This window comes from Toxotes jaculatrix, chromosome 4 (assembly GCF_017976425.1).
Source record: "Toxotes jaculatrix isolate fToxJac2 chromosome 4, fToxJac2.pri, whole genome shotgun sequence".
Classification (NCBI taxonomy): Eukaryota; Metazoa; Chordata; class Actinopteri; family Toxotidae; genus Toxotes; species Toxotes jaculatrix.
In genome coordinates, this window is record NC_054397.1 from 19895943 (window position 1) to 19917811 (window position 21869).

Consider the following 21869-nt stretch of genomic DNA (forward strand, 5'->3'; position numbering starts at 1 on the left):
TGAAGATCAGAAAAACTGATGTCACATCATTGGATGTTTTGTCCGCATTAAGACTAAAGATGGTGGAGATTAAACAGTATTGTTTATTGTGAACAGCAGCTCATATATACAAAGAAGAAGAATTAGAGGATGTACTGATTATGCAGCTTCAGCCTTGGCCTCGATTCTCTTCTTCCTCAGCTGGAGCCTCCTCTCTCTCTCGTACTCCTTCATACGCATCACATAGCTGGAGGAAGAAAAACACAGGACACATGGTCAATGACAAGGAGGAAGAGTATCATCAAATTTCCATACATTTGATCAAACTTAATAAGCAGGATATTACGAATCTCGAATATTTTGTGCTGTTACAAGTTACTGGTGATTTAATCTTTTAACTACAATGTTTTTAGTAGGGATGCACCGAAATGAATATTCTTGGCCGAAACTGAAAACCCGAAAGAAATTATTATGCCAATTATTAGTACCATTGCATTTATGGCTATGACTGTGCGATTACATTAATTAATATGAATGTTTCAAAGAATAAATCAATTTAAACAAGATTGTACAATTAAATATCTTCTCTCATAAAAACACAAAGTGAATATAAGTCAAGTGCATTTTAAATTTTTGGCTGTAGGCCTACAATATAATAGTGTATCAAAACAAAGATTGCCATAGCCCATATGTTAACCGTAGGCCTTTAACAACAACAAATGCACCAAAAATTGCAGCGCTTTAAGTTTTAAACTTCCTTGCCTTTTCAAACGTCCGCCACAGACGGAGTGGGCATGCTCGGAGGGATTTTCCTTTTCTGCGCTGCATTCCTCTCATATTCAGCACAGCGGTCGAGATGTTTGGATTTCAGGTGATAAATTAAACCCGACGTGGAGAAATTCTTTGCAGATGCGCCGCGGTTTTCGCTTGCGTCATCACAACATCCTGTTTCGGCCGTGTTGTTTCGGTGATAAAAGTCTTTCGGCCGGAAACCGAAAATGCACTTTTGGGCCATTTTCGGCCGAAAATTTTCAGTGGCCGACTATTCGGTACATCCCTAGTTTTTAGAAATGTCACTTCTGGTGTAAAAAAAATCCAGGTTTCTTTAAGTTTTTTTTATTGACCCCTATTTCCACAAAATCATTTTTACTAAGTTTTCACAGTCCTAAAGAGACAGAGATCGTGAAGATTCAAAGTACTCAAACATAAAAAAAATCCAATTTCTCCAAATCCATGACAACTAGGTAACCTTCATCTGCTGGGACCAAGTGTGTGATGTGATACAAAGCTCCTGAACTTCTACTAAGTAAACCTTGTGGTAAGAGACTGCTGTCAAACTTGTGGACATATACTAAATTTATACCACTGAGAGAATGTCAGCCAATTGAATTATACTGAGGACGTTTTCTTTTGACCAGCAGATTTCATTTCAACTTTTTTTTTTGTTTAATCGAAAAATAAAATTACACTTACTCCTGGTGTTCACAGTAGTCCCAGTCGTGTCTCTCGTGCTTGCAGGCCAGGAAGTTGGGCCAATTATCCCTCTTGCACTTCATGAGTTTTAAGAGATAATTGGCACAGAAGTCCCTCTGCTCCAAGGGCAGCTGTGCCAAGTTCATCTGCTCCTGGCTCGCTATCATCTCTGGCAAACAGATACACATTTTCAGTCATCTTTCATTGTACAAATACCTGATGTGACATTATGGATGGTCATAAGTCTTAAAAACTGGCAGAAAACAGTGTCTCAAAGCCCTTTCTATTCAGCATAATCAAGCTAAGTTGTAAATGGTGCATTCTTTGATTTGAAAGGGACACATTTTGAAGAGGATCCTCAAACACTGACTTTTTGACTCTATAGATATTTTTGCTTGAGATATTAATCCAAACCAGCATTTATTTGAGGCTTTACAGTAATGAATCAGAACATGAGCAGATTCCAATGAAATCATAATGGCTTGTGTAAAAATGTCTGAGTAGTTTAGTTATCCATTACTCAGTCCACTGCCTTGTCTCCAGACAATATCGCAATCCCTCTTTGCTGCTCAGATTTTAAGTATGATTGTATTATAATTACAAATTAAAACTGCCTCTTTAATGTCTCTGGAGCATTAACGAAATAACGTTAATTACATTTTAGAGTGGATTTTACCTTTTACACTGCACAATGCATTTGTGCAGTGCATAAATATACTGCAGAAATACATCTTTCAATTCAACCCGATATTCTCTGGCAGGACAAATATCACCCTAAATGTCCCTTGAAATAGCTGGAAATGCAAGGTTAACATTTTTACATTAAAACACAATGATTAGCTTATGATTTGTGAAAAACAAGCAAACATATATCTTGTTATAGAGACACGCCATGCCTTGGAGGATTGCTGTAAAAATAAAGATAAATGGCACCTGAACTTCGAGCCAACAACGTTGTCATGTCGATGCTACTTACGAATATTTAGCATTTCTAAGACTGTCGGAGCCAATATTTGAAATAAGCAGCTAAAGTTAAACAGAGCAGGCTGGCCACAGGCTAACAGCAGCTCCGCTCTAACGCCAGTTAGCTGCTAATTAGCATCAGGCTAGCTCGGCTAACGTTAAAAAGAGTCAAACTAGCATAGCTAATAAGGCCATTAACTACAGGCCAGGTTGCAATAAACACATTGTAGGGTGCAGGCAGAACTAGCTCTGAGCTGGACGCTGTTGACAGACCTCTCTCTTTCCGCTCTCCGAAGCCGAATTGCGGGTCGAACTCAAACTTCTTCGCAGGGTCCGGCTCGGTGTCCGTCTCGGTGACATACCGTCTGACCAGGTGAGCTCCCATTGGCACCGACGATGTTTATACACGGTTACCTGAAATTAATTTGTTCAGTTTGCTGCTGCTGCGCGTTAATCTAATATTGTCAGAATATTTCTGCTATCTGCCATTCGGTCACCTCCACAAGCCCCCTGCTTACACTTCCGCCTGTCGTCGGAAATAAACAGCCGAGCAGTGTCTCTGAGAAACAGCTCCCCTCTGGATAAATAACAAAGGTTCCGTTCTCAGATGGCTGGTGTCGTTTCAACTAACTCAGTGTTTAATAATAACGTCAATGACAAAATTACCCACTCCACTCAGTTATAAACTTTAAAGGTGTAAATCATAGAAACATCAAAGTTTAGCTCCATAGTTGTTTTGAAGATAAGCAGTATTACCAAGAGGACAACTGTATCAGTGGTTCTAGACTGTAAGGGACCCAAAAGGCATCAGATCCACTGTGTGTTAGATAATGAAAAACCCCAGGCATATCCACAGGGACCAAAAGGGTTATATGGGAAAATATCTTGTGTACAATCTTGTTTAGCCTTTGGACCGGGAAAATATCTTGTGTAACTTGCATGAACTGACCTTTTCATGTAGATCAGTCTTATGTTTTGTGATATAGACAAGCCATGTGTCAAATTTAGCCTTAACAGCTTAATTATTTCAGTTTATATTGTGTGTACATGATGCATATTCCTATGTGTATATGATGCATGTTCACATTTACCAAACAGGCATTTTTCATGGCAGTAGTGACAGTGTGCCAGTGATCCCTCATTTTGCTGCTTCAGTTTCAGGGTACAACCGTGAAACTGAAGCAGCAAAATGGAAACCATCATGTCTCCCTCAGTATCATTTCAGATTAAAAACAAACAAACAAACAAACAACCAAAACACACACACACACACGCCACATTTATTCCATATGTTCCAAGATAACCCTCATAAGAGTGATGAAAAAGGTATACAAATAAATTTATTTATCACATTCCAAACTCACACATACACACAAATTACATAATTTTCATCGTGCAAACAGATTATGATGAGTGGTAACCCAAAGCTTTGATGTTGTTATAGCTGATGTATTTATTGTTATATCTCAGTGCCAGTGTCAAATGTAGTGGTTTTTACATTGAAAATTCTCAATAATATAACATAATTTATAGGCTGACGTTTTTCATTTGATTTCTTATTTGATTCATGTTATTACCCATGTTTTTTTTTTCAAGTAATTCATTTTAAAAAGATTACTTATTATTGTGCAGCCCTGTTCCTCTTTTTTCTTTCTTTCCATTTCCAGTTCCTCTTTTATTCAACTCTTTCCCTCCCTTCAAGGAAGCCAGGCACATTAGTGAGAGAGGAAAACACTGTGCAGCTGTGTGATGAGTTTTTGTCACTGATAAAGATCATCATCACCTTCATCTCTGTACATATTTGGCCTCCCTGACCCAGAGCCTGACCCCTGACCTCCAGACCGGGTACCAGTGGCAGAAGGGAACCTATAGGTGGAGAAACATTTGTTTGTGATGGATTACAATGTGATGGAGTACAATTAAAACAAGATCAACTCTGCTGTGACATGATACATAAGTATTGGACCTTTATATATATGTGTGTACCTGAAGTTGCCAAATCCTCGGCTCTGCTGCAGAGTTTGAGCAAACATCTCATATTTGCGGATGTCATTGTCACTGACAGAGCGACGGGCAAATCGCATCGCCTCTTCAAAGTGGTCCTTTCTGATCTCAGGGACTGGATCAAAGTCCTCATCCTGCACACAGAGAGAAACATTATGAGGATAACATATGGAAACAGTACTCTGTGTGTGTGTGTGTGTGTGTGTGTGTGTGTGTGTGTGTGTGTGTGTGTGTGTGTGTGTGTGTGTGTGTGTGTGTGTGTGTGTGTGTGTGTGTGTGTGTGTGTGTGTGTTCCCGGTCCAAAGGCTGAAAGTTACAAAACATACAGCCGCCCTTTAGGGAACTTTTTATCTTCCACATTCTCTTTAGGTACCGAGCACACACAGCCTGGCACTGCTTTGAGGAGTGGAGTGTGTGTGTGCATTAATGTCAGATAGACCCAATTAGCAATGCTTTGTTTAATACAGTATAATATAGCAACATTAGGGGCCTGTCTGACCATGGGGATGCCGGGTCTGTTCTGCCTTTGACGCTCAGCCTTGATCTCGGCCTCAATGGCCTCACGGATGGCCAGCTTACAAGCCCGCTGACAGATCTCTGTCAGGTCAGCTCCGGAGAAACCCTCTGTGATCTCTGACAGGTACCCCAAGTCCACGTCCTATGGGAAGGACATAAAAGAGGCGCAAAATGAAAGAGGGAGACAGAAGCTAAGGTGTTGTAAAAATTCTTTGGATTCACATTATCTGGTGATATTCTTTGTGTATGTGTGTGATCTCCAGTTCCAGTAAAATAAGAGTCATTTTAGGCATGCACTGTAAAGCGCTGTTCTCAGAGAACAGCTAAAGTTACTATTTCTGCTAATTACTCTTGTGTAAATGAGGAAGCTACTTTGCAAAGAAATTTGTTTTTCTATGTATGTATAACTAACTCGTGCGACAGGAGACTTGCGTAGGTTGGCATTTAGGATGGCAGTGCGAGATGGTTTGTCTGGGAGCGGGATGTAGATGAGCTGGTCCAAACGGCCTGGCCGCAGGATGGCTGGGTCTATGATGTCAGGTCTGGTGTGACAAGAGGAGTAAAGAAAATGAGAAATAAGTAAATTGGTAAAAATGCAGACATCACCATCATCAAAATAATAAAATAATATTCCCACTCGAGCACCTGTTCGTGGCACCAATGATGAAAACATTCTTTTTGTCGGACATGCCATCCATCTCCGTGAGTATCTGGTTGATGACTCTGTCAGCTGCCCCACCTGCGTCCCCACCACTGCCTCCTCTGGATTTGGCAATGGAGTCTAACTCATCAAAAAACAAGATGCAGGGGGCTGCCTGTCTGGCCTGTAGGCAGAGAGAAGAGGCCAAGAAGTCAGAAAGATTTCAGTGGGAAACACAGGGGCTTCAGAGGTAACCAAATACACTGATCTGCAGATAGCTTTGACTCAAAATACAGAGGGCATTTCCCCCATTATTATTATTTTCAGTAATTTTTTTCAGTCTTTCTTCTTTCTATTCTGCTCTCACCTTGTCAAAGACGTCTCTGACATTGGCCTCTGATTCTCCAAACCACATGGTAAGCATCTCAGGTCCTTTAATGGAGACAAAGTTTGCCTGGCACTCATTGGCAATGGCCTTAGCCAGAAGGGTTTTGCCACAGCCTGGAGGGCCGTAGAACAACACTCCACGAGATGGGGTCATCCCAAACTTCAGGAACTTGTCCGGATACTCGACGGGGTACTGAGAAGAACAAGATGAGGATTGTTGTCTGGACTGGTGTTTGTTGGTATGTTTGGTGTCTGCTAGTACGAGCGCGTGAGTGTTTTTTCCACCTGAACGAGCTCTTGTAGCTCTCTCTTGACCTCGTCCAGTCCTCCGATGTCCTCCCAGTTGACCTGAGGCACCTCTGCAATAGTCTCTCTCAGAGCTGATGGGTTACTCTGACTCAGCGCCCACTGATGGAGGGAAACGTGTGAGGGAAAGAAGATGCATCACTTGTCACTCATTCATTCATTAACAAACATTCATGTCTGGCAACATCTGCAAGAGCCACAGTTCAGTATGTGTTTGTGTACTTGGAAGTCATCCATGGTAACAGCCAGTGAGTTGAGCAGGTCAGCGTCAATGGATTCGTCCTCCAGGTCTATGAGGGTCATCTTCTTGCGGATGGCTTGCAGAGCAGCTTCTGAGCACAGAGCAGCCAGGTCAGCGCCTACGTGGCCGTGGGTTTCTGTGGCGATCTGAAATATGTTGAATAACCCAGGAGCATTAATATTAATGAAGAAATGGCACCCGTCCATATTAAGATCAATGTCAGTCAGAAGGTGGTGAATTTGCTGAGTGTAACATCTTAGTTTACATCCCGTTTTTCAGCAATAACACAGAAATCAGATTCTGGCAAAATTAGATGGCAATGCTGTTGATGGAAATGTGCTGTTACATAAAGTAATGACTCTGAATGAAAATAGTTTAGTTGTAAACCCACTACGTATTTCAGCTTTAATTTCCCTATAAGTTAATCAGTATATTTTTAATGTGTGGGCTGCTGCATTTTCTCACCCTCTCCAGGTCGACGTCATCAGCCAGTTTCATGTTTTTGGTGTGGATCTGCAGGATCTCCAGCCTGCCGGTCGAATCTGGGATTCCAATGTCAATTTCCCGGTCAAACCTGCCTGGAGAGAGATATCGCCATATTTGTAAATGTGTGTTTGTGCGTATATGTTTGTGTGTGTGTGTAGCTGTGTCTGTCCTGACCAAAGCGTCTCAGAGCAGGATCCACGCTGTTAGGTCTATTTGTTGCTGCCATAACAACCACGTGAGCTCTTTGCTTCAGGCCGTCCATCAGGGTCAGGAGCTGGGACACTATGCGCCTCTCCACTTCACCATGGGTCTATGCACACACAGAAACACCTTTTATTTAATTGCCTGCATTCAGGGAGTTGAAACAAGCATAACAAGCTGCACATACACTGATCTGATACAGCAGAAAAAAGCTTCTGAACTTGTCCCGTGAAGTTTACCTTCTCTCTCTTGGGAGCGATGGCATCCAACTCATCAATGAAGATGATTGCTGGAGCATTTTTCTCCGCTTCCTCAAACGCCTTTCTCAGGTTGCTCTCTGACTCTCCGGCCAGTTTACTCATGATCTCAGGACCTTGTGACAGAATAATGCACAGCAGGTGAGACAAACTTTCTCCTACACACAGCCATTAAGAGGAAAAGCAGTGAGTAAAATACAAAGTTCCTATCTGATCCTAGTTATGTTTTCAGTTGGAAAGAGCAGAATCAGATCATTTCTCTATCCTTTGTACAAAATGTCTCACTGTGTCACTGTGAAGAAAGCCTCACCATTGATGAGGAAGAAGAAGGCACCAGTTTCGTTGGCGACAGCTCGGGCCACGAGGGTCTTCCCTGTGCCTGCCGGACCGTACAGCAGGATTCCTCTGGGGGGCTGACAGAGGGGGAGGGACACACAAACACGTTAAGTCATGAAAAGAGAAATGTCTAATGTTAGAATGGAAAGGTTTATGGGTGGATGGGGTCAGGGTTTATGTGGGTGAGTGTGTGTCTGTGTGTATGACACCTTAACTCCTATAGCCTTAAAAAGAGCCGGGTGCCTGAGAGGAAGTTCCACCATCTCTTTGATCTGGGCCAGCTGCTTTCGACAGCCTCCGATGTCGTCATAGCCGATGTCATTTAGGCTCTCCTCCTCGTCCTGTCACATGTCAGAGTGTAACACTCAGATGTGGTGGACTCTGTCCTCTGTCATTAATGTGATGTCTACAGGTTCCTTATGCTAACAAAGGCCGGCTACATGAAATCACCTAAATGGGACTTGATACTTTGATAGAGTTTTTGCAGCATTCTTGTTGTATTGTAAAGGCGGGCTTAAGCTTATTTTGTCAAAATTAGTGCGTTGAGTTGTGGCCAAAAACATGTTTTGTGAGCTCACAGTGACCTTTGACCTTTGGCCACCAAATTCGAAACAGTTCATCCTTGAGTCCAAGTGAACATTTGTGCCAAATTTGACAAAATTTCCTCAAGGCGTTCCTGAGATATTGAGTTCATGAGAATAGAACTGTTGCTGCTGCTGGTGCAGTCGCATAAAAAGGGAATAACAGTGTTCATTTTTCCACAGACTTTTTCAAAAACTTACAAAGTTGTTGTTGGACATAACCCGAGTCATGTTAAGTCTGCAAACAAACTGTGTTTCAGTTACAAAATAAACAAATGTAACTTACACAAGCCAGAGGCTCATAAATCTCTCACAGACCTCTCTTTTAATTGGTTCTCCCTCACAGTATATGACAGTGTCTGGGGCAACGATGCAGTGAGGGCTGGGGTCTGTCTCCACCACCTTGAACTCCACCGCCCGCATGCTCCCCCTGACCAGGAAGATGTCACCTGACAGCACAGATGACAAATAACTACATACAGGAGCATTTTGAATGTGTTCAGGGTGCTGTTTGTTGCTGTGATGATTTGGATGTTGTGCTATGAACAGAGCTCTTCAGTAGAAGAACAATCAGCAGCAGAGGTGCCGTGGTACCTTTGTGTATGGGCCGGTAAGCCTCCAGAAAGTACGGTTTGAGGAAAACCTCAAAGAGGTTCCCAGTCAGGCCTTCAATGGTATCATCTATGGGGAGAACATGGATCTTTTTTCCATACTTGATATCAGGGCAGGCATGGATACTGTGATAACACACACACACACACACACACACACACACACACACACACACACACACACACACACACACACACACACACATCAGCAGGTACCCATGGATTATTCCTAACAATTTCAAACAGTGTTCTCAAACCCCGTGTCTAAATCAGGTATGAGAGCTACCTGATGACATCACCAAGCCGGACGCGCAGGTTGCTGCGGGTCACACGATTCATCCGGATCCTTTCATCTGCACAAGTGTCATCAGTCAGGACGATACACACCGTCTGGCGCTGTTTCCGCCCTCTCAGCACCACTGTGTCCCCCCTGAAGAGCTTCAGCTCCTCCGTCTTATTCTGGTGGAAACACACACACACACAAAGTCTAAGAACAAATACATACATGCCTTTGGTGTGCATGTACACTTCACACACACCTGTGACAGGTTGACAATGCTGCTGTCTTCACTGAGAACTTCATCCACAATGAGCCTGTTTGGTCTGTGTTTCTGCTTCAGGATGGCCGTGGAGAAATCTTCCCCCTTTGGGCTGTCAAACAAGAGGCACATTATGAACCCCCCCTCACATGCAAGCTCTGCCCTCATAGCTCTAATTTCCCCCATGTGACACTGAGCTGTATTTAGACTCTGACTCTGCATGTAGCAACTACATGGGTCTGTGGATAAGTCAGAGTTTTTTATTAACTGATGAATAGTTTTGAGTTTAATGTTTAAAAAAAGTTTCCAATTATTATTTTTCATAATATCTAATAATTGCACATGCAGCTAATTGGTAACACCAGTTTCATGTCATAAACATGTACAGGAGAACACGTCAGTACTGTCTAATAACAAAACATGTTCAAATATGCATGAGTAACCCCCCACACACACACATACTGTACATATGCAGCTGTTTCACTCACTCTGCTCCTCCTGAGCCTGGCATGACTGCTGTCCTTTGTCTCGTCTGATTTCAGATATCTTCAGTTTTTAAGCGTTCGCTCCCTTACTGCCCTCTTCAGTTGTTTACTGTGGTATAATTGGGAGCTGATCTTGTTTGGTCTGCTTTCTGTTCTGATCAGTGCCAAAGGTTTCAGGTTCAGCCTGATCTGATCTGCCCTTGTGTGGTTTTGGTGTTCCTGAGGCACAGACGTTCCCAGCAGAGAGTCTCAGTGCTTTCTTTTTCCTTTGTTGCCGTGAACCACCATGTTTGTGGGAGCTGCAGCTTGTCTGTTTACCGGTGGAGGTATTAATATGTTTCCCTGTCTTATCTGTAACCCCATCATGTGCACGCACACACTTTCATACTCACACACACGCAGAGATCCCAAACACTTACCTTGGAGAGATTCCCAGGACGGATATAGCATGATATTTCCTCCTCCCCCTGCTTCAAAACAGCAAGTGCAAGCACAAGTACCTAGCTGGTCTTGGAGAACACTTCCCGACTTAATGTGAAATATTTATGGAACAAAATAAATGCTGCATGCAGCCTATTTCCCCCAAAAAACAGACCTATAGACTGTCTCATTTCCTCAGTGAGTCCTTGCATGGTCTGTCCTTTTTCCTCTCCTTTTCATTGTGACTGAAGGGAGCTGCTGCTGTGACCCAGCTGCTCTAAACCGTTGGTGGATTCTCTCCCACACATTCACACACACACACACACTATAAATATGCACATTTATGTCTGCTACACACAGACACACAACATACAGCCCTCACATGAGCACAAACATGCACAGGTATGGTGTACACTTTCACAACACACAAACAAGAACTATAACAACAGAGCATTCACATGTTGTGGTGTTTTAATTTCATCTTTTATTACTAAAATCGTCTTTTAACAAATAACAGGAGACAAGCAACAAGGGCATACTGTACATCTCCCTGTAAGAATCAACTGCAGCTGTCCTCTCCAGATTTTAACAAATAAGAATGACGTGATGTTAACAGTGGCAGCAAACCCCGTAACATACACCCTCCACCAAACTGAAAATATATTCTTCAAAAGACAGTTGAAATAAAGGGATAGTATGAGGGGAGAGAGGTAGAGGAGGTCTGAATGCACAAAGAAATCTTGATTTAAACATCAGTGTGTGGAGAATGGACTGAACCCGTTCACAATATGAAACCAATGTGCTGAAAGCAGAAATACAAACATAACAAAAAACAAAAACAAAAAAAGAAAAAAGTTATATTTGCGATGCAAAAACCTGGAATGTAGGATGTTACAGTGCAGGTGGGAATGAGTTGTGAGTCAGTTTGACAGCATTTTGTTTCTAAGGTATGACCAGTAAAAACAGTTAAAAAATGCTGGTGGTATGAGATTAGTTGATTGATTGACTCAGCTTTACCCTGCGTTAACATCTTTCAGTTAGATAAAGTTATTCCAATAATTTACAAATGGCTAATGTATTAAATGGAGCACGTTTCAATATATTTACATATTCACTTGGTTGAGTTGATTGTTCTGCAGATTTAAATTCAGTTAGCTGGTGTGTTTGGTCAACATTTCTGTGGTCCACTCTGGAGCCGGTTTCACAAAGATATTTTAGACTGGTCTGTGGCATTAGAGCCAAGTTGATATTTCTCTTAGATTAGTATAATACTGGGTGCACCCTTAGAAGTACTTCCTACGTAGAGATTAGCTATTACTATTTACATTCACTAACTGCCAGATATAGCTGTTGTGTAGCTAACTGAGGCAACAGACAAAGCTAACGTTAGCTTGCTAAATATGACTCTTTTACAGTGAAGAGTAAGAGATAATGTGAAATACGGTCGACATATCTGACCTGAAAATTCATTAGTGCTCAAGGTAAATCTCGAAGATTGGCATGACCTCTCACAAATGTAACACAACATATCTCAAATTGTGAAATGCTTTTTACATAAATGAATAATGTCAGTATAGAACAGTTACTTCCCCCTCATTCTAAACTCTTTGAATACTAGTTCCTCTAAAATACATTTCTCCATGTCTACAGAGAAACCTATGTGTTTTACATCTCTACAATTGTCATTGTTACCAGTTATGGTAGCTTATGATCCTCCAGTGACTTCCTGTTTGCATTTAAGATGGACTTTAAGTTCAAACTTAGTGATGGATTTATGAAGAGCTGGTGCAACCCCATCCTGATCCTGACTGATGAGTTAGCAGAAGTACTGCCACAGGTCTGCCCTGCACTGACATTTTATTTTAATGGAGGTTCTTGTATTGTAAAGCTCTTTGCTTAATTTTCCCAGTAAAATCTTCTTGTAAACCTTTCCTCCAGAAAGCAAACGTTTTCTGCTGGAGTGAACAGCCATCTGCTTTACTTTGAAAAAACAAACAAACAAACAAACAAAACAAAACAAAACAAAAAAAAAACATGTTGTAATTTACCCACAATTCATAGCAAATTAATTCGAAGCCACAGTCAAAGTCTGTCTTTGTGAAACCGGACCCTGATGTGGTGATGCATAGGCCAGAGTAGATCACGGCTGGCTTTACAAACGTCATGAGCATGTTTATGTCGTTGATTTTCATCTGAGATATTCAGCTCCACAAAATCAACCACCTGCTGATCAACGAGCTGACAAAGTCCAACTACCTCTCAGACATAGAGGGGGAATTCTCAGCTTATTGCTTTGGCCAACAATCATTCGTAAAAGGCAGTGAACCCTGCACCAGGTTTTATCTTGACATATAGGACTACTGTGATGGGTCAGCAGCAATTAAACACAATCTCAACCATCCACTAGGTTCTGGGAATGTATTAAATCTGGTCAACTTCTAATGTGTTGCTGTTCAGTCCAACATGCTCTGTCTCTGTGTGTATCAACAAACACACACCCACAGCAAGAAACCCTTGCATCCCAGCCCCAAAGAAACACAAAGCAAAATTTACGTCCACACAGAATAACCAGGACCTCTTTCAAAATGTGCATAAAGGTCAGCATGAAATAACAGTTTAAAGACAAACCATCTTGCACAGTTTAATCAAGAATTTGCAAAGTGCTTGATCATTGTAAATTTTTTTAAAAAAGAGAGCAATTGCATGACTGTTTGGAACCTTTGCATCTTAAAAATGTATGAATCTGCTTTCTCCCTCCAACACTTGTGCTCTGTTTGGTAGAAAATCCTTGTTGTCCAGGAAATCCAATCTCATTTCTGTGTGTCATGTATGGACCAGAGCAGTCGTAGAGAGCCAGGAGGAAGGGAAACAGAGGTGTGTATGTGTGTGTGTGCTGTTTGACATGAGAAGAAAAGTAAAATGTACTGTATATCATGCATGCATTTTTATAGGATTACTTGAGTTATATATAGATACAAACATAACAGTCTGTGTGTATTTTGTGTGGGTGTTGTTAGCAGTCGTCATCCTCAAAGTGTGTTTTCTGCAGAACCTTTACATGACGCTCATAGATCTTGAGGGCGGGGCCGAGCCTGATTGACAGGCCAGTCAAAACATCGTTACGCTGCATGAGGAGTAGAGACTTGCCATCGATTTCCTAATGAAGAGAGCAAAGCAACGTGGGTAGGTAGACGTGGGTTAAAGGTTGAACTGTTAAAGGTTAAAGTACAGCCATTATTCCTGTCTGTGGTGCCCCCTTGTGGATGTTAAAGAAGATTACAGACTCACCTGGGTCTTGAAGGCAGCAGCCTGCTCCGGGAATCCTGCTGCTGTGAAATAACTGACCACATCAGCCACTGTCCAGTCCACCGGGCTCCCGCTGACCCCCTCAGACTTCATAAACCTAGAAACATGAGGAAGAGGACAGTTGGCCCGTTCACCCACTACAAAACCTGCGGGAGATGTTGAAACAGTAAACTCGTACAGTTATGTCAGAGCTGGCAGTTTTATGATGGAATGTAGTTTTTTTTGTTGTTATGATTTATGGTTTTATTTCATGAGAATTCATTTTCAGTGTTTTGCTGATTGCTGCAGATTAACTAGGATGGGAGCGCAGGGATTTCCACGTTTTTACGGTTGAATGAATTGAACCTTGAACTTGAGATTGCTCTGTGTCATTGTAAACAGGAGTATCAGATATTACATTCTGATTAATGTTGAATGCTGCAGACTGCATGACTGCATGATATGGAGCAAAACAATCAATATCCAATGATGATTTATTGGATATTGGGATGAAATTAAACTCACTGGACCAGACCATAGTGTGGTCACAGTATTTCTGTACTTTAGCATACTGAAGTCAAAGTTAGACAGTGACTATGAGACAACTTTCAGACTTACTTTGAAGGTAGACCCTTATTGGCTGCACAGTGTAGGACTCATAGTCCTTTTAATACATAGCCCCCCCCAAAAATGTACAATACAGAAGGACAATGATCTGAACAAACAAACCAGTTGGTCACCAAATCTCATATAAACTGAACATGTGTTTTATTTGCTGAGGACCAGACTGCAGTCTAAAAATGCCCCCCATTTAAACAAGAAGTTAATATGTCTGTAGTATAGGCCAGGCAGAGTATGTCCGAGGAAAGTGCCAAGTATCTACTGATGTCTGTGGGTCATAAACTCAGTCAAACAGCTTGAGGCAGATGTAACAGTGCTTACTAAACCTTGCATGACTGCAGTGAGTGGGCTGCTGTTGCAAGGCTGGATGCAGTATTACTGCAAGTGTGGTAAAATTAAGAATTCAAATGAAATGTTTCTTGTGAAAAATAATTTTCCAACTCATATTCACCTTCAGTTAACTAGTGTTCTACATTTTGATTATGCATTTGTAACATTCTGCTATGTTCCACCAACCACAAAATTAGGGTTTTATATTTGGGATTTCTTATCTAGCACTGAGCATCTGCTTCAAATTAAAAACAATACAAAGGTGCCTTCTTACGTCATGACATGTTTCCTGGCTCACTGTGCTAAAAAGGCTGGACTTTGTTTACAGTAAAGTGAAAAAAAAAGGACTTTGTAGCAGACCCAAAAAACCAAGCAAGAGAGGAGCAGATGCTCTATCAGCCCTGTAAATCTGTTTGCTGTCTCCAGTATGTCTGATGTACTCACCCTCCACTGCTAACTCCTCCATTTATCCCTCGCTCTTCAGACAGGCCAGAGTCTCTCGGGGAAGCAGTGGGTGTGAGCAGGCAGGACGACACACCGACCTCTGTCTTACACTCCAAGTCTACAGGGGAAAAATTAAGTTCAGCGTAATTCCACGTTATTGCTGCAAACCGCCAAAGACAAACATGCACAAATACACATGCATTTTGATATAGTAAGCAAAGCTGAACTCACTGTTAAAGCCTGAGGAGGTGTGGTTGATTCTGTCGTTCTGCAGCTGATTCTGTGTGTGGAGAGAAGACAGGGGGGTCAAGGAGCCGAAAACTACAAGTGATGGAGGTAAAATTGTGTTGAAAATGTCACTGGGACATGACCTCCACCTAAAGTGAAGGATAAGAGAAGCTGGCTTCATGACAAAACTGCAACGAGACATTACGACCACCTGCCATGTTCTTTTACTTACTTATACACCTACATATACACATACACGTACTTGTGTGAGTACACAATACAAATAAAACAGGGACCCACTCGTAAAAATATTGCTCCATAGCGCTGCTAGTGGTCAAAAACTGGATAAGTCACCTTTAAATGGAAAAAAAAAGACTAACTGAATCAGTGCATTGTTCTGTGAAATGTATCACAGTCCTGTGACTGGCTGCTCTCTATTCAGCTCAACAGTTGATTTGTGGTGACACGCTAAGAAATGTAGCTGTGCATCAGCATGTAAGGAAGAAGTGCTTCAGAAAAAAAAAAAACATGGACGATGCAACTTTCAAATTTTGCTCTTTGTTTTATAAGACAGGAAACACATTCAAATTAAACCTCAGAGATACACACACAGTGTGTTTTAGCAAATGTGAAACAGAAACCCAGTTTCTTTGAGTGTTGTGGAGATGGTATTTTTATGTGGCTCTTGTAACTCTTTTCTGAGTATGTATGGTAACTGCTTGGTCGTTGGTAGAACTTCAGCTCTGTAATTGCTCCATGTAAGTTATACTGTGTTTAAAGGCTCCACACACTCATGCAGGTGTCTTCACTTGTTCTGACTGGGCTATGATGGAATTACATGCATTCACCAAACTGCATGAACCCTGAGTAGGTGGACGTTAGACAGGTAGAGCCAAAAAAGGAAAGAATAACTCACAAAATTCACAGAGCACAGATGCATGTCGCCATAATAAATCATAAACTGTATGTAGATTAATTAAATACATAATAAAAGATGCTTTTTGTATATAAAAATGACATAAAAAATGTTTTGTTTGTAGACCGTCTCTTTTTCCTTTTTTTCTTCTGATAAATTTTGAATTTTGGGGCATGCCACACTGGCTGTTGAGCCATTGTACCTACACAACGCTGCTCGTTCTAACTACTGATTCTTCTCCAGTTTATTCCAAACAGCAACTGTTGCCGCTGCCTCTGAGATGCAAAATGCATCAGTGTGTGCACCATACAAGTCGTCAGGGGTCCAGAACAGCATAAAAAATGTTTCATGAACTGCAAGCAGGATGAATCATGTCGTGTCGTGAGTTAACATTTGGCAATATGGCAGCAAAATGGACATTTGAGAATGAAAATGTCACTGATGAAAAGTGATGTTCCTCAGTGCAGGATCGATACGAAATATACACTCACACACATTTTGTCTGAAAAAGTAAATATATGACAGAAAGCTGGTGTGAGAAAGTAGTATATCAAGACCTCTGTGATCATCCCACTGAAATGCAGTTCAAACATTCACAACCCGTTCTGTGCTTATTGATTCAGTTTTAAAGAATGTAGATGAGTGAGATTTATTCTGCTCCTGTTTGCTCTCACCACAGAGACAGCACTAAACCCTCTGACCCTGGTTATAGCCATAACACCAGTGTGCATCAAACAGTGACTGAGAATGTAATGACGTATTGAAAAACCAATCAAAACAAATCCTGACATTTACATTGAACACATCTCCCCAGGTCCACTTTTTACTCATGATCAAAATATTAAATGTTACTGAAGGACAGTGGTGGTCAATAACCAAATACACACACTCAAGTTTTAGATTTCTGCTTCACTGCCTTTCAAGGGAGAATATTGTTCCCTTTACTCCTCAAGATTTGTGAGATACAGTTACTAACAACTTCATTTATAAAAAATTATATTTGTCATGGATTAATTCCAAACAGTAGCACGCTTAAAATGAGCACTTATTTAACTTGTTTTGATAATGCATGGGAAATAGAAGCCAACTGGACAGATGCAGGTGCTTGCACTTACTTGTGCTGCCATATGTAGCTGATCTGGGAGGACAGCTCTCTCCTCCGAGTGTGCACTGTTACACTGTGACAGTGAAGCTCCCTGAACAGGTGAGGACGGTGTCCTGGCGAGGGAATCTGTCCCTGGGAGACCAGCAGCCGAACAGAGAGGAGGAGAAGGTGAAGAAGGGAATAAGTTTAAGAACGACAAGAGAAAAGGTAAACAACCATTCAGAACCCTACTCTAACCTCTATTAAAATCAATATAAAAGATATTTAAGTTAACATCTAATTTAAAAAACAGAAAAAAAACAACCAGGACGACTTATAGTTGAAGCAATAGCTTGTGGAACTCAGGATATTAGTGCTGATATTCACAATATAGTGTAATAGTAGCATGTCTTTAATTAGCCACTTGTTTCACTTTGTGCTCAGCACACACGTCCATGCACACAAACCTTTGCCACCATGTTGCTGCGGCTGCTGCTGCTGATGGGGGCTCTCCTGCTTTGATGCTGTCTGGATCTCAGCATCTTCTGTGGTTTCCTCAATGAGCCCTGGTTCGGTTGTCATGGCTACCGGGGATGGTCCTCCCTCCTCATCAGAACTCCGGGGATCATCCTCCTCCTCCTCCTCCTCCTCTTCTTCATTCTCTTCCCGTTCCTCTTCTTCGCTGCCTACTTCCATTGGCTCATTCTCCTGGACAGGGGGGGAGGGCGGCGGCTGCAATGACACATAAACTTCTATGAAAAAAAAAAAAAGAAAAAGAAAATGTCCCCCCGCTAAGTGGAGATCGAGCACTGCCTTCATCCTCGGCGATGAGTGCGCAGCACCTGAGTTTGATCTAAGTTCTCCGCTCGGGATTGGCTCGTTGTAGAGATTTGAGAGGCATATATTAGGTCTGCTGCGCTCCTTTCGGGGCGGAAAGTGCAGATCAAAAACACCTCCCACTTGGACAGACACACAGATAGCAGAAATAACGATAGCCGCCTACTGTAGCCAACTCAAGTCTGCACCCACAGGGAAAGAAGAGAGGGAGGAGAGTGCGCTGTCAGAAATGATACAAAGGATTTAATGAGGCACGAAACGGGAAAGATGCGGGGATAGGGACAAGAAGAGAGGGAAAGAGAGGGGGGGACAAAACTACGGGGTTATAATCGCGCCACAAAACACACGAAATGTGAGCTGCATGAACAAACATGATGCTCGGCTGTTCGGGCTTGGCATTAGTCCTCCGCCGGCCTGCGCGACACAGCAGTGGAGCACGGGAGAGAGGCAGCGGCACGTCTCAAGTTTAGACAGACACCGCCTACTGAGCGGCAGGCCCCAGACACCCGGCGCTCTGTTCCGCACAACTAAAGTTCCTGAGAGAGGAATCAAAATGTTATTGACCCGCAGACAATGATGTGACAGCGGAACAAGAGGCTGCTCGTGCTCGCGCCATGCAGAGACGCTCTTTATGGTGCGCGCTCTCATCCCGAGAGCCGGGGGAAGCCGCTCCTGAGCCGTCTGCTCCTCTATGTAACCCACACCTTTTGTGCAGGAAGCCGAGCTGTACACACACACACACACACACACACACACACACACACACACACACACACACACACACACACACACACACACACACATATATATATATCTGCCGAGGCTTCAGAGGACGAACGCAACACGGGCACGGTCGCATCCCGCTGACAATTAACCGATCAAAGCGAAACAACAATGAATCTTCTAAATCAACACAAACACTTTTGCATTTAAAACATCGAGGTTTAACAAGAAAACAATATATAAAAAAATAAATATGTATACATTTGGCGAGGGAAGCCGAGCGCGTCCCGGTGCCGTGAGTGTGTGTGTGTGTGTGTGTGTGAGGTTTTAACCAGCGATCATTAATTTATCAGAGAGCCATCAAGCCAGCGCTGTTCGGCGCGCTCTGTACCACCAGGACGTGTTGGTAATATTAAGTTAGCATTGCCCACCTTTTTCACAGCGTGCTTGTCCTGCAGTGCGCTCTTCGCAAGTCTGTCAGCGGACGCATTCTTCGGCATCGGCTCCTCCACCACCATCCCCCTCAGCGGAAGAGTAATGTTCCCGCAGCGGGTCCTGCGCAGCCTGCCTCTCGCCACCTCTCTCTCCATGACCACTTTGACTTTGCCTCGGGTCAGCTTCTCCTCCGACAGCCGCTCCTGGCTGCTCAGATAGCCCAAAATCTCCTTCAGCCCGAGCGGCTTCATGTGGCCTCTGGTGGTGGCGCCGGCGGCGGCGGCGGCGGAGCCCCCTCGGAGGCTCCTCTCGGACAGGCTGCGAACAGAAGCCACCACTCTGTCGCCCAGGTCGGAGTTGGCGTGGTTCCCTGCTGTTTTGGTGCCCCCTCCTCCGACTCGAAGTTTGGCTTTGAGGGGCACAGACTGCTTCTGTTGTGGAGGGAGGCTGCTGACGCTCCCAGAGCAAGTTTTGTTCTGGGTGTCAGCTCCGGACAGACCAGGCTCCTTCCCCCCGCGAACTGAATCGGTTTTGCTCGTGGTTGTCCTGCTGCCATCACCAGCGTCGTGTGCGCTCGTTCTGTGGCCGACACCGGGCGACGGGCTGCCCCCCACTCCCTGTTGTCCTAATCCCTTGTCTCTCGGTGCACTTGCTTTCTCCTCTTTACAGCCGCTCCCGACAGCGCAGCCCGTTGTTGCGCCACAACTGAGGCACCCGTTTCCGCTACTTCGGCTGGAGGCAGGCTTGAGCTTCTTGCCAGTGGTGCTGGCTGATGTTTGAGTGTGGGGATCTGGGCTGGGCTCAGAGTCCTCCTCTCCCTCCTCCTGGTCGGTGAAGCTGTGCGCACTGTCGCCGTTGTTGTTCAGATGGTCGTGTTTGGTCCGCTCCCTCGCTGCCTCCGCGCTGCTGCTGCTGCTGCTGCTGCCGCTGCCAGCCGCCGTAAACTCACTCTTCTTTCTGCTTTTCCTCTGCACCTTCGCCGCGTTTCGGTACGATATGGACCCCTTGTAGCTAACTTTGAGCACCGTCTGCTCTTGAATCAGTTTTTCCAGTTCTGTCCTGGTTCGGTCCGGGTCTGACCCGTGTCGTCTCCGGACCATTCGACAAATCCTCTCCAGATCCGGACGGGCTTTCCTCGAACGGAGAGAGTCGATTGTTTCCAGGATCCACTCTCGGTACTTATTGGGCTCGGACATCTTCTCCAGCTGGTGCCGATGGGGTTTGGCCCGAGTGCGTCTTTTCCCCGTCTGTTGTTTCACAAGTGACGCTGTGTCAAAGCTGGGAAACCAGAGTGCGATCCCCGGCAGGAGAATGAGGACGGAAGCCTGGCTGGTACGCTTGCGTTCGTTGGCCACATTGTGCGCTTAAGGTAGACCGAAGATGGCGCCTAGGTTTCCACCACAGACGCAAATGGCATTTAAGGTGGAATTCGCTGGCTTTTAGCGCATCGGAGATTTGTTCTTTGTTCGCAGCCTCGATCCGGTCGATCCGCAATTAATGATATTCGCTTTTTAGCAAAACAGTCAAGAACGAAAGACGAGCGCACAGTCCAGGCGGCGAGTATTGTCAGTTAGTGTCGTGTTTTTCTGAGCGTTATGGCGAATCAGACAGACAGACCCAACAGATGGGTGGATGACGGCTCCATTCCGCATCAGGCGGTTGTGATGGATGTCTGACCTCTGGGATACAACGCTCGACCACCCGAGAACATTTCAAATGTCTCATCGTCTATTATTCTCACTTTGCCCCAACTTGAAGCCGCCGAACCGCTAACTCAGCGCAGACCCAGGAAGCAAACACAAGTTCAGTAGAATTTTACCAGTAAAACTTTATTGGAATGATACTCATGTTGCAAAATATTACACTTCGTGTTTTTTTGTTTTATGTCACTGTTCCCGTGACTTTAGACGCTTCCCTTTGCAGTATGTGTGTGTGTGTGTGTGTGTGTGTGTGAGTGTGTGTGTGTGTGTGTGTGTGTGTGTGTGTGCGTGTGTGGCGGGGGGGTTAACATGGTTTATCATTGGGGTCTCGTTTCCCTAAAAAGTGCGACAGTATGAACCAGCATTGTGCCTGCATCGAGAGGAAGTTGTATCACTGCAAAAAACATCGAGGAGACACAGAATAATATTGTATTATAACTTCAAACATTTTGTCCATGATGATATAGTCAACATTAAACTTGACATGGAGGAAATACAGCGAATGTGAAGTCTCAACAAGTGGTTTACAATGTAATAATAATAATAATAATAATAATAACAACAAAGCGGTTTGTAAATTAGACCATAATAACCGATAAGCCAGTTGAGGACTACATGTAGGTATGTAGCCACCCTGCAGCTTTTGCCAGCATCCAACTGCCAATATGGTTTTAACTTCAGAGTGAATAATTTTTTTTTTTTTCAGCTGCTTCACCTCAGCTGAGAAAAACAATCAGTGCTCAGCGAATGTGAAAAATATAGTGAAGAGAAAGGTAATACTGGGAAGGGAATGGACCCTTTGGTCACAAGTTGGTAGGCTGGTTCAGTTGCCCCAGGTTCA

At 43.5% G+C, this 21869-nt stretch overlaps 3 protein-coding genes across 4 annotated transcripts; all 3 read right to left on the reverse strand.

The window, feature by feature from the left end:
* Window positions 1-63: 63 nt before the first annotated feature.
* Window positions 64-2954, reverse strand: ndufb7 (NADH:ubiquinone oxidoreductase subunit B7). The gene is made up of 3 exons (XM_041036161.1): window positions 2689-2954; window positions 1453-1621; window positions 64-226 (listed from the first exon to the last, which is right to left on the reverse strand). Exons 1-3 carry the CDS (start codon window positions 2798-2800, stop codon window positions 139-141), a joined length of 369 nt encoding a protein of 122 aa, XP_040892095.1. The 5' UTR covers window positions 2801-2954; the 3' UTR covers window positions 64-138.
* Window positions 2955-3681: 727 nt separating this feature from the next.
* zgc:136908 lies at window positions 3682-10369 on the reverse strand. 2 transcript variants are annotated; one of them, XM_041035174.1, is made up of 18 exons: window positions 10009-10369; window positions 9521-9632; window positions 9268-9440; window positions 8965-9107; window positions 8689-8819; window positions 7999-8130; window positions 7764-7866; window positions 7436-7569; window positions 7170-7305; window positions 6975-7087; window positions 6491-6655; window positions 6248-6370; window positions 5943-6155; window positions 5581-5759; window positions 5348-5477; window positions 4919-5077; window positions 4402-4553; window positions 3682-4281 (listed from the first exon to the last, which is right to left on the reverse strand). In XM_041035174.1, the coding sequence occupies exons 1-18, from the start codon at window positions 10029-10031 to the stop codon at window positions 4176-4178; spliced, it is 2427 nt and encodes an 808-aa protein (XP_040891108.1). In that variant the 5' UTR covers window positions 10032-10369; the 3' UTR covers window positions 3682-4175. The 2 variants fall into 2 exon arrangements, with proteins under 2 accessions (XP_040891108.1, XP_040891109.1); XM_041035175.1 differs by lacking the exon at window positions 10009-10369 and having other exon boundaries at window positions 9519-9632.
* A 2684-nt stretch (window positions 10370-13053) lies between these two features.
* samd1b (sterile alpha motif domain containing 1b) lies at window positions 13054-20739 on the reverse strand. Its single transcript, XM_041035177.1, has 7 exons — window positions 19325-20739; window positions 17801-18065; window positions 17365-17486; window positions 15337-15385; window positions 15106-15223; window positions 13714-13828; window positions 13054-13582 (listed from the first exon to the last, which is right to left on the reverse strand). Exons 1-7 carry the CDS (start codon window positions 20522-20524, stop codon window positions 13439-13441), a joined length of 2013 nt encoding a protein of 670 aa, XP_040891111.1. The 5' UTR covers window positions 20525-20739; the 3' UTR covers window positions 13054-13438.
* Window positions 20740-21869: the final 1130 nt, after the last annotated feature.